The sequence below is a fragment of the Triturus cristatus genome, chromosome 9, assembly GCF_964204655.1.
Source record: "Triturus cristatus chromosome 9, aTriCri1.1, whole genome shotgun sequence".
NCBI classification, from domain to species: Eukaryota; Metazoa; Chordata; class Amphibia; order Caudata; family Salamandridae; genus Triturus; species Triturus cristatus.
In genome coordinates, this window is record NC_140592.1 from 859,556,398 (window position 1) to 859,576,683 (window position 20,286).

General features: G+C 42.8%; 1 protein-coding gene across 2 annotated transcripts in view; it reads left to right on the forward strand.

The window, feature by feature from the left end:
- MOK (MOK protein kinase) overlaps window positions 1–20,286 on the forward strand; it is a 488,814-nt gene that overhangs the window by 223,137 nt on the left and 245,391 nt on the right. For both annotated transcript variants that reach the window (XM_085628022.1, XM_085628023.1), the window contains exons 5-6: window positions 10,070–10,148; window positions 10,334–10,382. In XM_085628022.1, coding sequence (XP_085484148.1) covers window positions 10,070–10,148; window positions 10,334–10,382 — 128 coding nt within the window. The remainder of the gene's footprint in view (window positions 1–10,069; window positions 10,149–10,333; window positions 10,383–20,286) is intronic.

Below are 20,286 nucleotides of genomic sequence, written 5' to 3' on the forward strand. Positions count from 1 at the left end.
TGCCTCCTGAAGTCTGTGATATCATTCTGGCAGCCAGGCGTCCCTCCACAAAGACGGTATACGCCTGCTGGTGGAACAAATTTGTGGCATGGTGCACAGCAAAGGCTGTGGATCCCCTTTCCGCCCCTCTTTCTGAGGTTCTCCTCTTTCTTCTTTCTTTGGCCCAGCAGGGCTCTGCCTTGGGCACCTTGAAAGGTTATCTTGCTGCCATCTCTGCCTTCTTGCGGCTTCCTGATCAGCCTTCTCTTTTCAAGTCCCCTGTAGTTACACGCTTTCTAAAAGGCATTACTCACACGTTCCCTCCTGTTCCTTTTGTAATGCCACAGTGGGACTTGAATCTTGTTCTCACATTTCTAATGTGCGCTCCCTTTGAGCCTCTTCATAATTGTCCTCTTCGTCTGCTGACGCTTAAGACTGCTTTTCTGGTTACCATCACCTCGGCTAGACGGGTGAGTGAGCTCCAGGCTTTATCATCAAAGCCTCCTTTTCTCTCTGTTCATCCGGACAAGGTTGTCCTTCGGCCTCGTCCCTCCTTTCTTCCGAAAGTGGTGACCCCCTTTCATCTTGGGCAGTCTGTCACCTTGCCCAACTTCTTTCCGCCTCCGCATCCTTTCAAAGAGGAAGAGAGGCTCCACCGTCTGGACCCAAAACGTGCGCTCTCCTTTTATCTGGACCGCACAAAGCAGTTCCAGGTGGACGACCAACTTTTCATTGGATACGTGAGTGCTAAGAAGGGGAAAGCTGTGCACAAACGGACCATCTCTCAGTGGGTCGTTTTGTGCATCAAAATTTGTTATTCCTTGGCAAAAAAGGACCCTCCTGTTGGGCTGCACGCCCATTCTACTCGGGCCACAGCGGCTACTACTGCTTTGGGACGGGGTGTCCCCTTGCAGGACATCTGTCAGGCGGCAACGTGGGCTTCGCTACACACGTTTGCCAGGCATTATTGCCTTGACAGCCAAGTCCGGAGGGATGGCTTCTTTGGCCGTTCTGTCCTCCAGGACTTTCTGGTGTGATCTTGGTTCGCAGACCCACCACCGGGGATGGTATTGCTTGGGTATCTATTCTAAGGTGAGGAATCTAACTAACGTGTTTCTTTCAGATGAACAAGTTACTTACCTTCGGTAACGATGTATCTGTAAGAAACATTAGTTAGTTAGATTCCTCACCGACCCACCCATCCTCCCCGTTCTGCGAACTGACATCTAGGGTTGAGGTTATCCTTCTCAGGCCCCTAGATTTTATTTTTGGCACCAGTGTCGGTCTCTTGCATGGCTCTGCGTTCCTGGCGCGGAAAGCTATGTACAAGAACTGACGTCAGCGCCGAGGGCGGCGTCTAAGTACTCCGACGACGTCATCCCGGCACACGACGCCGACGACGGACGCGGAGCCGCAGACGACGCCTAGCGACGTGCAAGGGGTATTGCTGACGAAAAAATCTTCCGGATCCAGTCTGACGCCTGGGGATATTCTAAGGTGAGGAATCTAACTAACTAATGTTTCTTACAGATACATCGTTACCGAAGGTAAGTAACTTGTTCTTCACTGTGTAAGTTATCCATGAAGTGTTGCACCATTGGTGCAGTAACCACCTTCTTTTTGATCCTGGAACGATGTTGCGTGATGCGCTGGTTGATCTGCTGATTTGTCTTGCCAATATATAATTTCTCACAGGGGCAAAATATTGCATCAATAATGTTCTTGGATTTGCAATTCGTGAATTCAGAATGATGCCATTTAATGTCTTTCTGCTTCTCTTTATATTGTCCTTTTATTCATTCCAACCCTTGCCCCACTGGGTTCTGTATTGGGTACTCTCAAGGGTTACCTTTCTGCTCTGTCTGCTTTTTTGCTGCTGCCAGACCAGCCCTCTCTCTTCAAGTCTCCTATTGTAAATAGATTTCTGAAAGGGCTGGATCACGTATTTCCACCAGCACCCTTTGTTATGCCACAGTGGGACCTTAATTTGGTCCTTACTTATCTGATGTGTGCTCCCTTTGAGCCTTTGCACAATTGTCCCCTCCGGCTGTTGACCATCAAAACAGCCCTCTTAGTGGTGATTACATCTGCCCGGAGGGTGAGTGAGTTGCAGACGTTATCTTGCTCACCCCCTTATCTCGTCCTTTCCAGAAAAGGTGGTGCTTCTCACCAGGGCACCCTTTTTACCAAAGGTTGTGACCCCATTCCATGTGGGTCAGTCCATCACTTTGCCCACCTTCTTTCTCCATAACATCCTTCTAAGGAACAGGAGCATTTCCACCGTCAGGACCCAAAAAGAGCGTTGTCGTTCTACCTTGACCGCACAAAAGAGTTCCGGGTGGATGACCAACTCTTTGTGGGGTATGTGGGAGCAAAGAAGGGAAGGGCAGTGCAGAATAGGACCATCTCTCGCTGGGTCGTTCTCTGCATCAAAATCTGTTATGCCTTGGCAAAGAAGCAGCCCCCTGAGGGATTAAGAGCCCATTCCACCAGGGGAAAGGCTGCGACTATGGCCTTGGCTCGGGGTGTTCCAATCCAAGACATCTGTCAGGCAGCGACGTGGGCTTCGTTGCACACGTTCGCAAAACATTATTGCCTTGATGGTCGAGTGCGCAGGGACAGACTTTTTACTTGTTCAGTCCTGCAAGGATGTGAGTCTGCAACCCACCTCCGGGACGGTATGGCTCGGGTATCTGATCCAGAAGTCTCTATCAGATGAACAAGTTACTTACCTTCGGTAACGCATTATCTGGTGGAGATTCTGTCTAGCAGCAGATCCCTTACAGCCCCACCCATGCCTCCCCGTTTTACAGACCGATATTGTAGGTTTAGGGTTGTTCCCCTTTTCAGGGACCTAGTTTTGCAGACAACTACATCAGTTATTTCATGGCTCTGCGCTTCTGGTGTGGAAAAAATGAAAAGTACTGACATCCGTGTGGAGTGGCGCCTATGTAGGGACCGCGACGTCATAACCGATGCTAACGATGCAGACAAAGTCACGCGGAGCCGAATGGAGCCAACTGACATCATGCGCAAGGGGCATTGCTCAGCAAGGGGCATTGCTCAGCCAAAGTTTCCGGTTCCAGCCTGACGCCTGGCAAATTCAAAGGTAAGGAATCTGCAGCTAGATAGAGTTTCTAACCAGATAATGCGTAACCAAAGTTAAGTTACTTGTTCTTTAGTACGACAGAAGTGGAATCAGGAGCTCTATCCCACTAAAAGTAATTGTAATCAATTTTTAATGAGCAACTTTTGACCATTCATGTAATGTTTTATTTCATAGACTGTACATGTTTTATGTGATGGATATTAAGTGTAGAGTACCTTATGAGTCAATTCAATTCAAATTCTTTATTCGATCTCATAAAAAGCAGATTATTTAAGGTATATCATGATATAAGACTAAATTCATAAATAGGTAAAACAAGAGCAACAATTACATATAATAAGATATGTAAAAACATGGACACAAGGGGGGGCAGGGCCTAACGGCCCAACATGGCGGACGCGCTCTGAACAGTCTCCAAAAGCCTGTTAACAATCCTTACACATCATACCAGAAGCTGCCTAACTATATGGGCCATAGACCCCTGCACAACTTTGCAATCATCAGAGAGGGCACCCCCAAGGCCGATCTGCTGGACCATAGACCACTTGGTCCAGGGCTTTCCTTGGAGAAATCTAAGCCCATATTGTCCCTTAGGTCCATGGCTACGACGGGGTTACTCCCCCCCCCCCCCGAGCCTCCCATGGGCTGGTACAAAGCCCATAGTATAGATATGAACAATGGTCCCTAGCAAGGAAACGATTTGTAGAAAAGATTTTTATATGGAGATACAATGATAGCTATACGTAGCTGTCCAACTGGACATGATTGTTTAATGTAAGCATTAAAAAAAAAAGAACGACATATACGTGGGAACATGTACAGCATTTAAAAGGAAAAGGAACTCAGGCATTTGACGAACGTGGCCAAAACATACATTAGTTAGGCCAATAGAAAATACATTACAGCACTCAAGCACACCATAATAAGTGGTATAAGTTTGTGTCAGAGTACGAGGAGTCGATGATGTTTCGATCCATTTAGCACAGTCTGGGATCATCTTCAGGACAAGACAAGTGATCCCTGAGACAGATGCCTGTTAAAGCCTGAGAAAGGAAAAGAAGGGGGAGGGAAGGAGAGGAGAGACTAACATAGGGATATAATATTAAATGAAGGAGCACTGTAATTTATTGTTAATAGTGAGTCCAAGGGACATGAAGCTTAATGAACTTTTAGTAGAGTACGCAAAATTTAAGCAAAATTACCCAACTGCCTGACATGCATTGAAATTGGACATGAAAAACGCTAGTTTCCTGACCAGTTGCGTGTTCAAACTATTATGGTTTTGGGGAGTGACAGGTGAGTTGACCTGGACATGTAATTGCATTTGGTAAGATCATTGCTGGTTGTTAAGTTAAAAAACATATATATGCACATGCACATGTACAGTCTGAACAGTGAGGCGGCGATGGAAAAAAATAATACATAAATATAGTGGCTGCAAGAGAGATTAGCTAATAAATGCAATTCTTAATTTACCAGGAGTCTGTATGCCGTGAAGGCGCTCAGGGCACGAAGGCCATGGCTCAAAAACTAGGGAGGAAAATCCTGCGTGTGGTCTAGGCGAGGCGGTTGCAGTTAGTGGAGAGAGATGCAAATCTGCGGGGATGAAAGGATCCACGTTGTTGGCACCGGAACTCCCTCCTTCTAATAATATATCCCTATGTTATTCCCTCCTCTCCTTCCCTTACCCTTCTTTTCCTTCCTAAGGCTTTAACAGGCATCTAACTGATGTATTTTTGGCCAAGCTTCATCAAATGCCTGAGTTCTTTTTCCTGCTGTACATGTTCCCACTTGTATGTTGTTCTTTTAATTGCTTACAGAAAACGATCATGTCCAGTTGGACAGCTACATATAGATATCATTGTATCTCTATCTACAAATATTTTCTACAAATCGTTTCCTTGATAGGGACCATTGTTCCTGTAAAATAATCTGCACCCAATGTCCCTGACCATAAATTGGGTTCCCTTGTTGTTGTAAAACATAGTATAGATATGTCAAAAAAGCCTCCATGAGGCATTTAAATGTGTGAAGGTTGCTGTGGTTGGTACTTCCCCCTTTGGATAGGGGTTCAGGATGAGAGACCCCCAGAAACTGTAGGCGTCTTTCCATGAGATTTACGGCCTCTGAGTCTGTTTTTCTGATAGAGTAATCTGAAACCCATGGAAGTATATTCTCCGTGGTGAAATAGTCCTCTTCCACTCCCTCTTCTTAGAGGGCTTCCTCTTGTAACTATGAAAGGGGGATCTGAGTGAGGTTCATATATCCCTGACAAAAGCTCCCCAAACTAGGGTAAAAGCTGACAGGTAATGGACTTTTGTCACCAGGCCCAGATGTGGCTGAATGCTTATTAGTAGACCCTCCTGTCCAGGGGTTCAACTTGCATGAGTGGCACGTTCAAAACCTATTGTTTTCGGTGAAGAAAAATATGCTCACTGGACAGCTTACCAATTAAGAGGCTGCCAGGCCATCTGAAGTGCATTGCTGAGGGATGTGGTTTATATGAATGAAAAAGCAGTTTCCCAAGCCGACCACACAGTGTCCAGCATTTCCCCACTGTATGGGCGCATGCTTTATGAAGCAATCTAGAGTTTAATTTATGCGAGCCCTCTAGGAGTCAGATTGCTCCAGGCCCGTAGCCCAGTGAGCCAGACCTTGCACTGACACTGGCTGAACAAGAGTGTTTTGTGGCTGCCTTGTCTGCTATCCAGGAATGTGGTGGTGTTGTTTCAGAGGACGAGTGGTTGAAAGCTTGTGTAAACAATCCCATTCTAGCCGAAGTCAAGAGGTACCTTGTTCAGGGTTGAGCCTGAGACAGAAACTAGAGAATTATGTGGTTTTGCACAAGTTGCTTTTGAACTTTCTATTGAAAATGATATGTTTCTCAGACTTGGGGCCTTATTACAAGTTTGGCGGTCCTGCTGTGGCACCAAAGCCATGGTGCACCCGCCTGCCAGATTACGAGTTTAATCCAGGTCGGGCGGGCAGTGCTGAGGCGGTCTCACGGTGGTGGTCTGTTAGGCTCGTAGTAGAGCCTAACATGCAGACTGCCACAGTGAGAGCGCCTGCAGCACATTCCTGCAAAATGTGGCATGCACCATGTTGAGCATGCCACACTGCTGTACTGTGAAATTCCTAGGGCTACTTCAACAGCAATACTAAAACATGTTTATTTAAATAATAGTAGTGACACTAGGACTGGGAAAATACAGAAATATTTATTATGAAATAAATAAATTAAAATGTAAAGCTTTGGGTGCATTATATTACAGAAAAATGGCTATTTACACAACATACTGACTGCAAACAATCATTCACTCATTCATACCTCACTCTGAAGTTGTTTACACATTTGTCAGCATATTGAATTGATTAAATGTCTGACCACAATACAGCACATAATGATATTTGGAACATTGGATTAAACTAATATTAGGGTGGTTTCCAAGATGTTTCAACGCGCGTTTCGGCCAAAACCTGCCTTCCTCAGGAGAGCCACCTCCAATGAATTTTTCGAATAAAGATGTCACAATACGTAAGACAAAAGTCTTGCCAGTGAAACTCGTGGCCCAAGTATGAACACATCCTAGTAACTATACACAGTCCTAGATCATAGAAGGGAGTGTAGAGATGGAGGTATAAAGTCACAGGAAGAAACCTAATGGAATGATGCTGTGAGCAAAGGTCCTGCAGATGCCCTTAATATTGCTTATGTGGTTAAAAGTGGGCGAGCTGTCATTCCCTTCTATACCTTGATTGAAGGTGAAAGAATCCTCGAAGAGATGGATCCAGACGTGCAGCTCAGGAAACAGACTGACCGTAACGGATGAAAGAGCTGTAAACAGGAACATGCCACACTGTTCAGGAACAGGGGTGCAATTCCAGGGGTGCACAACTTGGCCCCCCCCTGCATGCACCCCCAGGTATAGGAGCGCTAAGTTGCCTCTCCACCATCCTTTGCATGGCGGGGTCACCACCATGAAAAGGGCTTTGGACAGGCAACTCTTAATATGCTCGGCGGTGCCATAGTACTTATCGTCATACTAACCTTGGAAGACTTCAAGAACCTCTTCATCCTGTATCTCTGTTGGATGAGCCATGAGAAAAGCTAGCTATTTATTTTGTGGGGTACTATGGACTACTACCTGTAGATATAGGAGCAGTAGATTTCTTCACTAAGTGGATATATTAGGTTTTTATAACCTTAATGATCACAAACATATTCATTGTCTTTCTTAAAAGTACATTTTCAGTGCTTGGTGGTCTAAAAACGTTGATCTCGGACACCAAATGCAATGCTTTTAGGGAAGAATGGAATTAACCGGCTACATGTGGCATGGAACAGTCTTTCTCAAATGGTTTGGCAGAAAGAGACAATCACTTCCTGAATAGAGTATACAAACTGCACTAACTTGTGGTCTGTATATGACGTTTTATTCGAGAGAAAAGGTTTGGAATTATGGAAACACATCACAGTCTACCACAGTTGTTATTCATTTCTTGGTTGGTTGAAGTATATAAAATGAAACAGACGAGGTATATCTACTGCAGTTTTACAACAAGTTAAAGAGAGGGCTGCTGAGTAGCAACATCACTGTAAAGAGTATAGTGATAGGCACAGGGCTGGACTGACCTTTTTTTTACCATCAGGCATTTTACCAGTGGACTCAATCTATTGCAGACCGGTTTTGAAAGCCCAGTGCTGGTACTGACGCGGTGTCACTTTACCCGTCTTTGGCTCTGTTGTTGTTTCAAAAGGTCATAGGGTTGGTTTTGGCAAGCTGAACAACAAGGTCCTTGTGGGTCTTCCTATTCATCTACACTTCATTATAATGAGCCCTGCTCTTTGTCCTTCTGGTTTGAGCCTGCTCTTCTCTACACGCCAGGCAATGTACATTTATCTCCTTCCATTGCATGTTGCAGAAGCATAACTTCTCCAGATCCTAGGCTTGGCCCTAGCCTTTACGAAAAACAGTGGCATGCAGAGTGCACTTCGCGGCTAGTTGATCTCCATGTTGTCTAATAGGCTTCCAACATGTCTGCACGATTGAGGTCAATTTAATAACACTTACAATGTTGATACCTCACACCGTTTACACTAAGGTTTGAGTTCTGTCTGATTCTTTTATTGGTTTATTGATTCCAGGACTCCATCTGTAAATCTAGACAGGTAAATGTGGTCCAAATTGGCACAGTGGGGTATTCCAGCTCCTCTTTTTAGGATTTTCATTGCACTGCACTTTTGAATATGGCGTAAAATAAAAGATAAGCACAGGTGGATGTTCAAAGCAGAGAAGCGTTCTCACATACCTGCTTTTGACACTCTCTAATGCTGCACTCAGGTGTTTCCTGAAGAAGGGAAGAGTTTTTCCTGATATTTGGAGGCCAGCCAGTACCAATTTGACAGTACATCACTGTTGATGGAACAGTTGTAGGTTTACAGACAGCTCTCACAGCATTGATTATGTGTTGATTTTCCAAAAAGCTTTCCATTAATAAAAGCAAGACTAAGGGCACTCATTTAGGGTCTTGTAGAGTAGGAAGAATTCCGTAAAGGGCCAGTCCTACCACCCGCCATCAGCGGTCCCTCTGCCCTGTTTAGGGATGGGAGAGCTGATGGATTACCATTGGCAGAGTCTCAGCTGCTGCATCAGAGGTTAACTCCTGATCCGCCTGTACATCTGCCATAGGGCCCACTGGCCATGGTGGCAGTTGATCTCTCCTACTGTGGGTGGGATGCATTTCAGACAAAGACATAACAAATATGGAATAACACTGATGTGCAGTGTGTTTTATCAATTTTGTTGACAAAACAAACTCCTGCTTTGGGTGATTTTTTTTTATAAACAAACCAGTTTGCTGAGCAGGAACTTTAGAGCCAGCTCAGCAAACCTGCAAGGGTGTGGGACCAGCCGACACACTGGCGCTCCCTTCGCAGTACATAGATCCCTGCCAGGCAGTCTTGATCTCTAAATAGGACAGGTCTACCGCCAGGATGTAAATGGCAAACATTTTTGGTCTTAAGACTTCAAAGTGGGCAATAGCACCTGAAGGAATCAACATTAGAAAGGGTTGGTTCAGATAAGTATTTGGGAATATGGCTGGCTAAAGGAGGCGGATGTCATCATTATTCAGCTTTCTGACAAAATAGGGCGTCTGCTCTGAATATGGTGTTTTTACACCTGAAAAAACTAAATCCTGGTCCATCACTAGCCCCCATTGTATGTTTCATATCTGTTAAATGAATGCCCTCGTTGTGTTATGGGTTGATGGCATTCTCTTGGATGTTTACAAGCTGGGCATACATAGTGTACCTTTTAGATTGTTATCCAGACTTCCAAAGCCACAGTGCAGTCTCAGATTCGATTAGAGTTCTCTCTTCAAAAACAACAAAGCACTTCTGAAGTGGCTCATTCGGCGGGTTTATTACCGTAGCAACTTTTCTAATCCTTTCAATCGTGTATTTTCCCAAAGTAAAAAAAAGACGTCGCAAGAAAGACACCATAAAATTTTAAAATTGTCGCAGAAAAAATCTCTGTGCAGTTTCAAATATTCATAAAGATCAAAAGAATATAGACCAATGAAGGTATCTGTGAGGTAATGCAATGAGTTCTAAGGTTTGTCAGATTTTTAAAACAGCAAGAGACAATACAATTGATCTCCATTCAGATCCATTAAATGTAAAATGTATCTTATGAATGTTAATTATGAAATTCTCAAATGCCACCTGGATTTGCCCTTCGAGTATCATCAGTGAGTAGCCCTACTCTGTCTTGCAGGCTCCTCCTTCTTGACCTTGCTACCAAAAGAGGTTTTAAAGCTAAACAGGTTTTTTTGTGTCCTCTCACCTGGCACTAGCAAGCCTAACAAAGTGGTAACTGCGATGTAAATGTGATTGCTTGTGCTGCATTTTGTGGCATTTGAAGAAAATTTAACGGGGCCACCTTAATGATGTCACTTTCTCATTTTTCTGTCTAACAGTTCGAAGACATCCATTACCTGAAACTAGGATAAAAAACTACATGTTCCAGTTATGTAAATCTCTTGATCACATACACAGGTAACATTTGATTTTCCCATTTCAAAACATTAACGTATTTAAAGAAAACATTTAAAGGCTGGCTTCCAGTGGAGGTGAGGAATGCATATGATGTTGCACTTCCAGATGTTATGTCACGTGCAAAATATATTTATAATCCTTTAAAAAACGAGTTGTTCATGAATTCACATGTTTATATTTTACAGAAATGGTATATTTCACCGTGATGTGAAGCCAGAAAATATTTTAGTTAAGGTGAGCACAATTTAAGTAGTCTTGGAGATAAAAATGTGTAAACATAAAAATGATTCATTATATTTGTTTCTAATTCCAAATGTACAAGAAGATTACTTTTGTAATTGGCCATTACATCACGTCTTTTTATGAATATTCTCTGTAAAAGAAAGTGCAGCACTTTGGGAAACCCAAAATATCTATCATGCTTTTTATGCGCAAATAGCAAGTATGCAGCCAAAATAGTGTGTGACAATTGTCGACTGACCAGAGCTTCCGCCCTCAAACAGTTGGCGCATATAATGCTAAAAGCTGTTCATTCTGAGCACATTTGTATATGGTTTAAGTAAATGGAAGCAAGAGAATATGCTCAATATTGTTACTTAAAAGAAAGTAAATAATGAGCAATGGGAAGGCTCTTTATAAGAAAGAGTATGAAAAGTCCTTGAAGACTAGATACTGAAGATTCAAACAAGCGCTAACTCCGCGACCTTCTAAAAAAAAACGATTTGTAATGCCAATCCTCAAATGGAGGCTATGCTTGGTACACAGTGCAGAAAATGTGCAAATGTACAACACTAAAATGTCTTTGGTGCATCAATACATGAAACTTCATAGGCATACCACAATGTACTCTTCAGGTTTTTATGAAAATCACATTCAAATTCATTGATAAAATGAATCAGTACATGTTAAGACTTACAAACAGAGTGTAGGAGTTAAGGCACGGAAACAAGTACATTTATTTTTCATCTCATTTAGTCAGCTTGTTAATTTTTAATTGGTATTATTATCCACAACAATGCTTAACATAGAAAGATCAATAGATTGCTGTTTACTGGTTTATCCACAGAAAGGTCAGAATTCCAAAAATTATTGTAGGGTGATTAGGTAGAGACGTGTGGAATGCTTTTATCAGATTCAAAATTACTAGTAATTTATTCCATAATTGTAGGATATGAGGGACAGTAACTCAGGAATAATAGTTGGCAAACAAAGCATGCACAGAGAGCACTCGGTTCTGACTGTGGCCAATACTAACTGTATTGCAGCCCATCTTTCTTGTCTGTGTGGTACATGTGTCGTTTTTGGCTGTGGCTCACTTATGGATTTCCAGTCTCCATGTGCAGAGGACACCTGGCAGTTCACGACTATGGACCTTTTAGCCAACAGCAAGTCAAAGCCGATACATTTACTGTTAGACTTATCTACCTTGGGATGGGGTATAAAGCCCAAATGTCATACCCTATGGCTGGAAGTGACATTTCTAGTGTTTAGGGCCAGAATAATTACATGGTGAGGCAGATCCAAACCATGTGGAAGTCTTCAATCCCAAATCTGGGGCACAAATGTGGTGCCGTAAGGAACCTACCATTCTTTTATTTTGGTGTTAAGTAAGTGTGGTGCAGAAAGTTAAACTGAAATAGCCTGAATTTCACATTCCTTGATCTTGACAGTTTGCACCAGAGCTGCATCACAATCCAGCCTGGAAATTCACTGTCCAAATCAAGTTCCCACTTTGCCCTCAGTCTTCTCCAAGTTCAACTGATTGTTCCCTGCAAGATCTATATAAAGTTGTTACCAGTCTTTTGGAGCCCCCCAGAATGTGAAGTGTGTGTGGTACCGCGCTGGTTTCAAGTTCTTGGTGTGCAATGGCGTATGTATGTTTAGCTGCTCTTAATAATGATGCATGAGTAAGACGTTGCTCCACCAGTACACTACACTCTGTCATGATTTCAAAGAATTTGCAGAGCACACTCTACTGCTGATACCTGTATAAGACCTGCACCAGAACAGAAATGCAAGTATGCTGTTACCGTAGCGCAGTCCTTAAATACCTCATGCTGCTGCATATCTTCCTAATGGATCTTTCCCTTCACTTCAAATCCTTCCCAGTTCTTATCCAGTCTATTAACCCGGTTCTCTGTTCCAGTAAGTCTAGAGGCTATCTATCCCATATGATATTCCTTATCTGAGATGCTACGATCGGTATTGCCTGCAGCGGTGCTCAAATCTTTCAAAAGTTACAGTCAGACCGCTTCCATCTGGGTCATGTTGGTTATCCAGTCATCAAACTCCCGCATCAAGAGGTGCTGAAAAATGTTGGATGGGGGACTACTGTGGATGGAAAACTCCTGTTTGTCCTTGGGCACTTTGTTTTGTGTTCCTTTTGAACTCTCCAGTCCATCTCACAGCTACTCTCTGAAGTTACTGGGCATGCCTTCTTTACCTTTTAGTATTATTCTTTTTAAAACATCTGAAAACTTGGCTTTTTTCATCTTAGAGTCCTTGATTTCTTGACTGCTCTGCTCTTGTTGGCTCTTGTTGACCTATCTGTCTTGCAACAGTGCTTTGGCACCTGCATGTTGTAGTGTGATCTATAAATTGTTATTGTATATCATATCATATCATATCATACCATAGTATATAGAGACGGGAATCAGGCTCCAACCCTGAGGTCCCACTACAGTTCTGATCCTCTGACTCTCTTCAGTGCCACACAAGCTGGTAGTTGGGGCTATGTTGCTTGCTGCTGGATCGCCATGGGGAACTCTGAATGATTCAGGTGTGTCCCTCAGTACTCCTCTGTACTTGCTCCTTTGGAGGCACCACTTTTCAATTGGTACTGTATTGGTTTAAGGTTTTTTAATGTTGACAGGAAGAATGGCGCTCAAGCTTATTATGCGTGTGTTAGCTATGCTACGTGTATGTACGGTGCTACCAGGTCGGGGGAAAAACACCTTGAAACCCCCGTGGATATGTGAGTCCAGAAACCCACAAGTTCAAATGAGAGACATTGTCCCGGGCACACGTAATTGGCATCATTATCTAGTTATGAAAGGTCTTGTATTTAGACAGAATCTGTGGTCCACACCAGAATGATGATTTTGAATGTATTTATTAAATGAAACAACGAAAAAGCAACCAGCCGACACGTGTTTCGTCACATACGGAAGTTATCCCGTGACTTCTTCAGGGCTGAGCAGAGCTGCGAAGTGGCTGGAGTAAAAAGGCAAGCCGGTGATAATTCCAACCCGGCTGGGTGGTAACGTTAGGTATGATGAGGCACCAGTGTTACTCCTCACCTCTTCTCATCCATAGGACTTCCCGCGGTTTAGGCTTACCTGCCTCTCCCGCGCCGAACACTGGACCGTTTTCTATGACTCAATACGGCTTCCCACATCCCTTGATGGATCTCTAGGATTGCGTGCGCCCGCACTTTACGTCTGCGCACCCCGAAAGGATTTTGGCCATCCCTATTCTCATCATACCTAACGTAACCACCCAGCCGGGTTGGAATTATCACCGGCTTGCCTTTTTACTCCAGCCACTTCGCAGCTCTGCTCAGCCCTGAAGAAGTCACGGGATAACTCCCTTATGTGACGAAACACGTGTCGGCTGGTTACTTTTTCACTGTTTCATTTAATAAATACATTTAAAATCATCATTCTGGTGTAGACCACAGATTCTGTCTAAGTACGAGAGCTTTCATAACTAGATTATGATGCCAATTACGTGTGCCCGGGACATTGTCTCTCACTTTTCAATTGGTCTCCACCTTGCCCACTCAGGATCGCCATAAGCTCTGCCTAGACTGGTCCAGGCACCCCAAGCACCATTTTGGGGTTTCTTTGGGGAGACTGGGTGTTTTTTAGCCTGGAAAGGCAGGATTTACCCCAAAATTGCCAGTGCTGTGTAACCCTCTCTGGCCCTCTTTTGCCTTATCCAGCACTTGCAGTGGGATATTCCTCCCCGCTTCGGTAGCTCTTACCCCTGCACTATCCTTTTGACGTATACACTCTTAGAAGACGTTACATGTTTAAAGTCTGGTTTGGAGAGAAGTACATTAGCAAAAGGTTTGCAAAAATAGACAATTGCCACAGAAATCCATTTAACTTGCCTTGCGGCAGATAAATGTTGGGCAAATCCACCCATTGCATTGTGGAACATTAAGTTATAAATCTGCCTTCACTCCCTAGGTTTTTTCACTGCATTCCCCAAAGATACGAGTCCAATGGAAGCCGATCGGTTCTTCCTACGCTTTCTAGTGCAACGCAGCTACCTTGTTTAAAGTGACAAGCCAAAAAATGTTTTTATTTCGGTTCATTGACTCATAAAACTGTACACACGATTACATTCACTGCTAAATTGACTGTCTCCTTTTTAATGTTAGTCTTGTTAAAGATGTGTTATTGTTCTTTCATTATCAATTGTTTTATTCTGCTTTTATTGCTTTGCGCCGAAATAAAACTAATTGAATTTGACTACATTCACAATCAAGAACATAACAATCATAAAAAAATAAATGTATTCTTTAATAGCATGGCTACTACCATATGTGCAAACTATGTTATTGGCGGGCACAAAATACAATCTACTTTTCTCCCACACCCATCCTTCCATCTGCATAACTTTCTTAGGGAATAGTCATTGGAAATATATTTCTCTGATTCAGAGACTCTGGTTATCATGTAGCCATCCCCTTAAGCCACAATTTGAACTCTTTCCTCTTTGTGCGTCCTCTAGGTTTCCAGGTTACAGTGGGTGTAAAGTTCTTGTGAAACTTTATATGCCATGAAACACTACCCACGACGTCTTAACAGGTGAAACACACGAGGCATATTTAAGTGACAAGACCATACACAGTACATTTAACTACATTATCTATTGAAAAAGCACTGAAACTCATCCTCTATCCGAGTGTAATATATGTAAATATCTGACACATCCTAATTGCTTGATGTCTGGCCACATTTTGTCCACCTAGAATGCGCCTGCTGCATTTTATGAATTCTTCGGTCACACTTGTGTCCCACTTTTTCCACTGGTATTACGTGTCCATAGCATTGGTTCAAGTTCATCGTCTACTCACAACTTGCGCATGCAGAGTCTGTTTGTTCCTAGTACATGTTTATAAGCATTATATTATAAGCACCCTCCAACATTTAATTTGTTAGCTCCTTTATTAAAAGTAAAGAAAGCAGGTTATTTTGCCTTTTTATAGGTGTATGTAATTAGGTCTGAAATAATTTCTTGTGCTTGTTTGACGTGAACAGTCTGCATCATACATTCTGCTTTTTCATACATCCATATCATTAGTGATGTCATTGGTCATGTTAAAATATATGATCTTATCAGTGATGTTGTCAATGAAGTCATGAGCAGTGCATGGCAGGGTTGTCAGTTGTGAGTTGCGCAGTTAATCATAACTTGCCAGTTTCTGTTTTTTTTTATAATGGCTCAAAGTGGTTAGTGACTGGAATTTTGGCCAAAATTACTGATCCTTGAGGGTTTCTAACTCTGCGCCTGTTAGCGTGGATGGCTTTGGTAGGAGGTGGCGAAAGGAAAAGCCTAACAGTCGGGATTGAGACTGTTAGGCTGGTGCAAGAAAAATGCAGGCTGTCAATTTGACCATGCGGACAAGATCCTTATGGCCCGTAGGGCGAGTTGGGTGGGTACATCAGCATCAGCCAAAACCTCGAGGGGACAGTGTGGTTCTCAATTTGAAAGACCCCAACCGTGTCCGCTTCCAACTGTTGTACTTAGAATATATATCAACCAATCAAACTAAATTGCTTTGGCTTGGAAGGCACTGGGACCCGATGGGGTCCCTATTGAGCTGTTTAGGCATAACCCCGCTTTTTGAGTCCCTTACTAACTAATGTACAGAGAGCTGAGATAAAAGAGGGCCCCATTGATTTCTGGCGGGAATCACTTATAGTGCCGATTTTCAAGCCCAGCCTGCTACAGCCCTATTTTGCTCTCAGATTTCTCTGTCAAACTCTTAGGGCATGTAATTTTGGGAAAATTGGAAGATTGGGCTGAGGTACAATATGGGTCCCGGCCCGGCGTAGGCCCTGTCAAACAGCCACTTAACTTACCCTTAATCCTTGTGAAATATGTCAAAGCCAGGAGAGGTGCCATACATGTGGCATTTATGGACCTCTCCTGTCTTTTTACTTAGTCGACGGGGGAAATTATGGGAGTTGACGGATTAAGCTTGTATTGACACCCTTCTATTGGACCTTCTGAGGCGCCTTCATTGGCACACAACCACGAAAGTCCGTTACACACAAAATTGTGAATATACCCATTCCATAAAGCTCACAAGAGGGGTAAGCAATGGTTGTGTTTCGGAACTTTTTTATATTATTATTTTATATCAACGCCTGAGTCAGGTTTAGTCTCCCATGTAAAGGATGCTCCTAAGATACGTCCTCACCCCGTCCCTGTACTTTTATATGCAGATGATGCGTTTCTTATCACACGTCCTGCTAATGGTTTACGGGTTCTTTTAGATGTTTTTAATAATTTTATGGGGAACTTAAATTTGAAGGTCAATCACCAAGAACTTTTTATACTGACCTGTGGCCCAAAAAATAATAGATCTAAAAGCTTTTTTATTGGGACGACTCCCAACGCCAAGGTATCCAATTTTAATTATCTAAGCATCGTGTTTGATGCAAATCTGAACTGGGATATACTTATTACTCGTAGAACTCAAAATATGGTGGCATCATGTGAATCAGTTTGTAGTTTTTCAACAAAGTTTGGCCACAAGCCACTTAGAGAGATGACCCTGTTAAACAGGAGTAAATGCCTTTCAGCTGGTACATATGGAGCGGGTGTATGGGGATACACAGGTCTGGGTAACCTACATACAGTAAATAAAAAAATCCTGTGCAGACTCCTGGCTGTTCCCAAACCCACTCCAAGTTTCATTTCAATGAACTTGGCCTTGGTTACTTGGAGGATCAAGTAAAATTGGCCCCTCTATTATTCTGGCTGAATTTATGGGTTACTCCGAGACCAGTTTTTCACGTAAGGTCATAGAGGATTGTATGAAATCTAGTAACATGATCACCATCCCCTGGTTAGCATATGTTAAGTATACGCTTTGTGATCTGTGGTTGAGCGCTATTTTTGACTCCCCAGGAAGTATTATGTGTGTGTGAGAGTGCAGTGCCATTGCCATCTCAGTAGTATGAATATTCTATGGACTAACAATATGAAAGTCATATTTCTATATAGATTGTGTCCTGCACAGACATCTTCTTGGTAGTCAAAGTGTCAAAAAAGGACACAAGTCCTCTCTTCTAGGTTAACGCTGTGGGTTACTGTGAAGAACCTAGATATGTAAAAAAGTTATCTTAAGATAGTCCATATGGTAAATATTATGACCAGAGAAATACACAGATGTTACAATAGTTACATTTGGCTGCCAATAAAATTGTTATCACGGTGCCTAAAGGATATGTGATTCCAAACAAAGTAACGGCAAGGCAAAAATCTAAACCACTTATGTGGACTCAAATTGTCAAATCTGAAAAGAACATCAATAAATATTCATCTCATAACGTTGCCTTCCTTTCCTAGAAATTCCTGTGTGTTTTACTGTTCTTTTTGTGAATTTGTGGCAGCTTCCTAATGATCCATAAGTATGTGTACCTTGCCGCTAATTTGGAACTGCAGTCTTTCTGCATAGAGCATTACATTTTGAATGTTCAGTTCTTGTAGCTTTCTTTTTACTGGAGAAACTTAAGTCAAGCTTCATGTACTGCTATTGTGTGATCTGGATACCTAGCTAGTTTTGGCCCTTCATAGCGGAGTTTGTTCATTTCACTTGCCAAAGTTAGAATTGTGTCCCTCTTTTGTTAATTGAGAAGTGTATTAGTCACAGCGGGGCGCCAGGCATTGGTTGCAGGCCTAATGTGTGATTATGAGCCCTCTCCACCACAAACACTGGGGACAGTTTCTCTCTTCCAAATAAGGAAATCAGCATTTTTGGGGCGTGAAGTCCATCCCCCTTCTCATCACTGTCGATACTCGCAAATTGCATTTTACATCTAGGGAATCTCTCTTCCAAGTCCTAATTTTTCTGGTTAATTTGTTCATCTGCCATATTTTTCTGTGCCTTGGTCACCGCCGTCAAGGTATCTTTCGATTCCGATATACAGTGTTCAGCAGCTGATAAGTATTGTTCATGCCCTTCCAGCTTCTCATGTATGGTATTCAGTCTTTTTGTTGAGACATCTATTTTGTTATCAATTTTCATGACACTGTAAATAAATAAATGAATACATTGTCAAAAGTAAGCTTTATTACCAGTGCAGTCTGTGGGTAGATCAGCTGTCGTATTTGTGTTCGGTTCGCAAGGTTTATCAAGGGCATGAGTCCTTTTCCATTTCAAAGGCCTGTTTGCCTTGTTTTGGTTCTCCTGTTCTCTTTTCTAGTTCTCGCCTGCAGTTGTCTATGTCATCATACTGATGTGGAGGGAAATTCTGAGAAAGAAAAACCAAGACACAGTTGGCAAATATAGGTTTACGTAAATACTGCAGGGGAGATCAGTCACCCCTGTGGAGATGCAATCTGATGTCCGTAGTACTGCACGCAGGCAGAAACATTTATAGGTAGAAACCACAAAGTAAGTACAGGGTCACATGACATAGTGACCTTTAGTGATTTCCGTGATGACAAATAGAAACCCACCATGTGGTTGTAGGTTCTCGGAATTTAAGCACTTGCTCCTTATGTGATAGATTTCCTCCTTATTCTTGTATTTGTCCTGCCCTTGGAGCTTTTCGTCTTTTCATAATTTCAGATTGGGTACCTTGTATCCTTCCTTTGCTGACGTGTGGGGAGCACTATACCAAATACTCTGGTGTGTGTGAACAGTTGGGATGTGAGAGAAGGAGGCCTCAAGAGTTAGCAACCCCAGATAGTCAAAAACCTGGAGAGATCTGAGACACAGGTGTGTGAAGAAGAGGAACTGCAACCAAAGACCTCCATCTCACCTTGAATTTGGACTCTATATGTGCTAAGTTATGCGTTAGCAGTTCCATCTCTAGGAAGTGCCATAGTTTATTAAATCTGAGAGTGGGGGGTTCTCTCTTTTTTCAAAATAATTTAATTGGCCGTCTCACCGCCCCTACGATGTGTAGTACCATATCCCACTTATGTGAGGTCTTACCCTGTAGCTAGTCTAATTTCAGGATGGTGAACCTTAGGGCCTCTGGGATGAAGACGCTTGTGGTACCTTTGCTTTGTCCCAAGACGTCCATCTAAAACATCTGGATGACTGCAAGACCACCAGCTGTGAATGAGAGAACCCATGTGTCTGCTGCATCTCCAGCATTCCTGCACGACAGAAGGAAAGATGCAGTGAAGACACACAGTTGTCATGTACTACTGACACATTATCTTGTATGCTGACTCCATGCGGGGGTTGCTTCAATAGGACTTAAAAGTGTCAACTCATAGAGCCACCCACAAGTTACTTGTGTTTGGTCCCCCAGATCTATTTCCATGTTCTGCTGGTGGGACCACCTCCTAACTCTTTTGCTAAGCTGGGATGTCCTATAAATGTTAGAAATCAGGTCCCCGGAGCCCGCTTGGTTGCAGGCCAGCTTTTCAAAATGAGTCGTCCTATATTTGTTTGCAAAGAGCCGACCAGTTGGTCTCCCTCCACATCCCTAGATTTTGACCCAAGTTAAATATAGGCTACTGCTATAAGTTGTGTACAGCTGCATGGGGGATGGATAGGTTGAGATACTGCTGATTTTAAATCTGTTTTTGTGCACTTCCATAATGGGAAATGACCTGCAAAGTGTTTGTTAATAGCTACAGGTTTTTAGGTGTTCACCAAGCTCTTCATGGTCATACCCCTGAAGCGGCCACCTTACCACGCTTCTATTACATTTACAACTGCTTACAATGCACCATACTGACAGTTTGTCCACATTTGTTAGTTTAATCTGCCAGAATTAAGGATTTCAGCCCATGAATATGTTTTTTGTGTGAATAGAAATTCCACATCTTTATGCTAAGACTTGTGAACTAGGCCCAATGTTACCAATTTATATTCTGTTACCAATTTATATTAATGTCACCTGCATTAAGTTTTTATGTTGTTTTCTGACTAAGC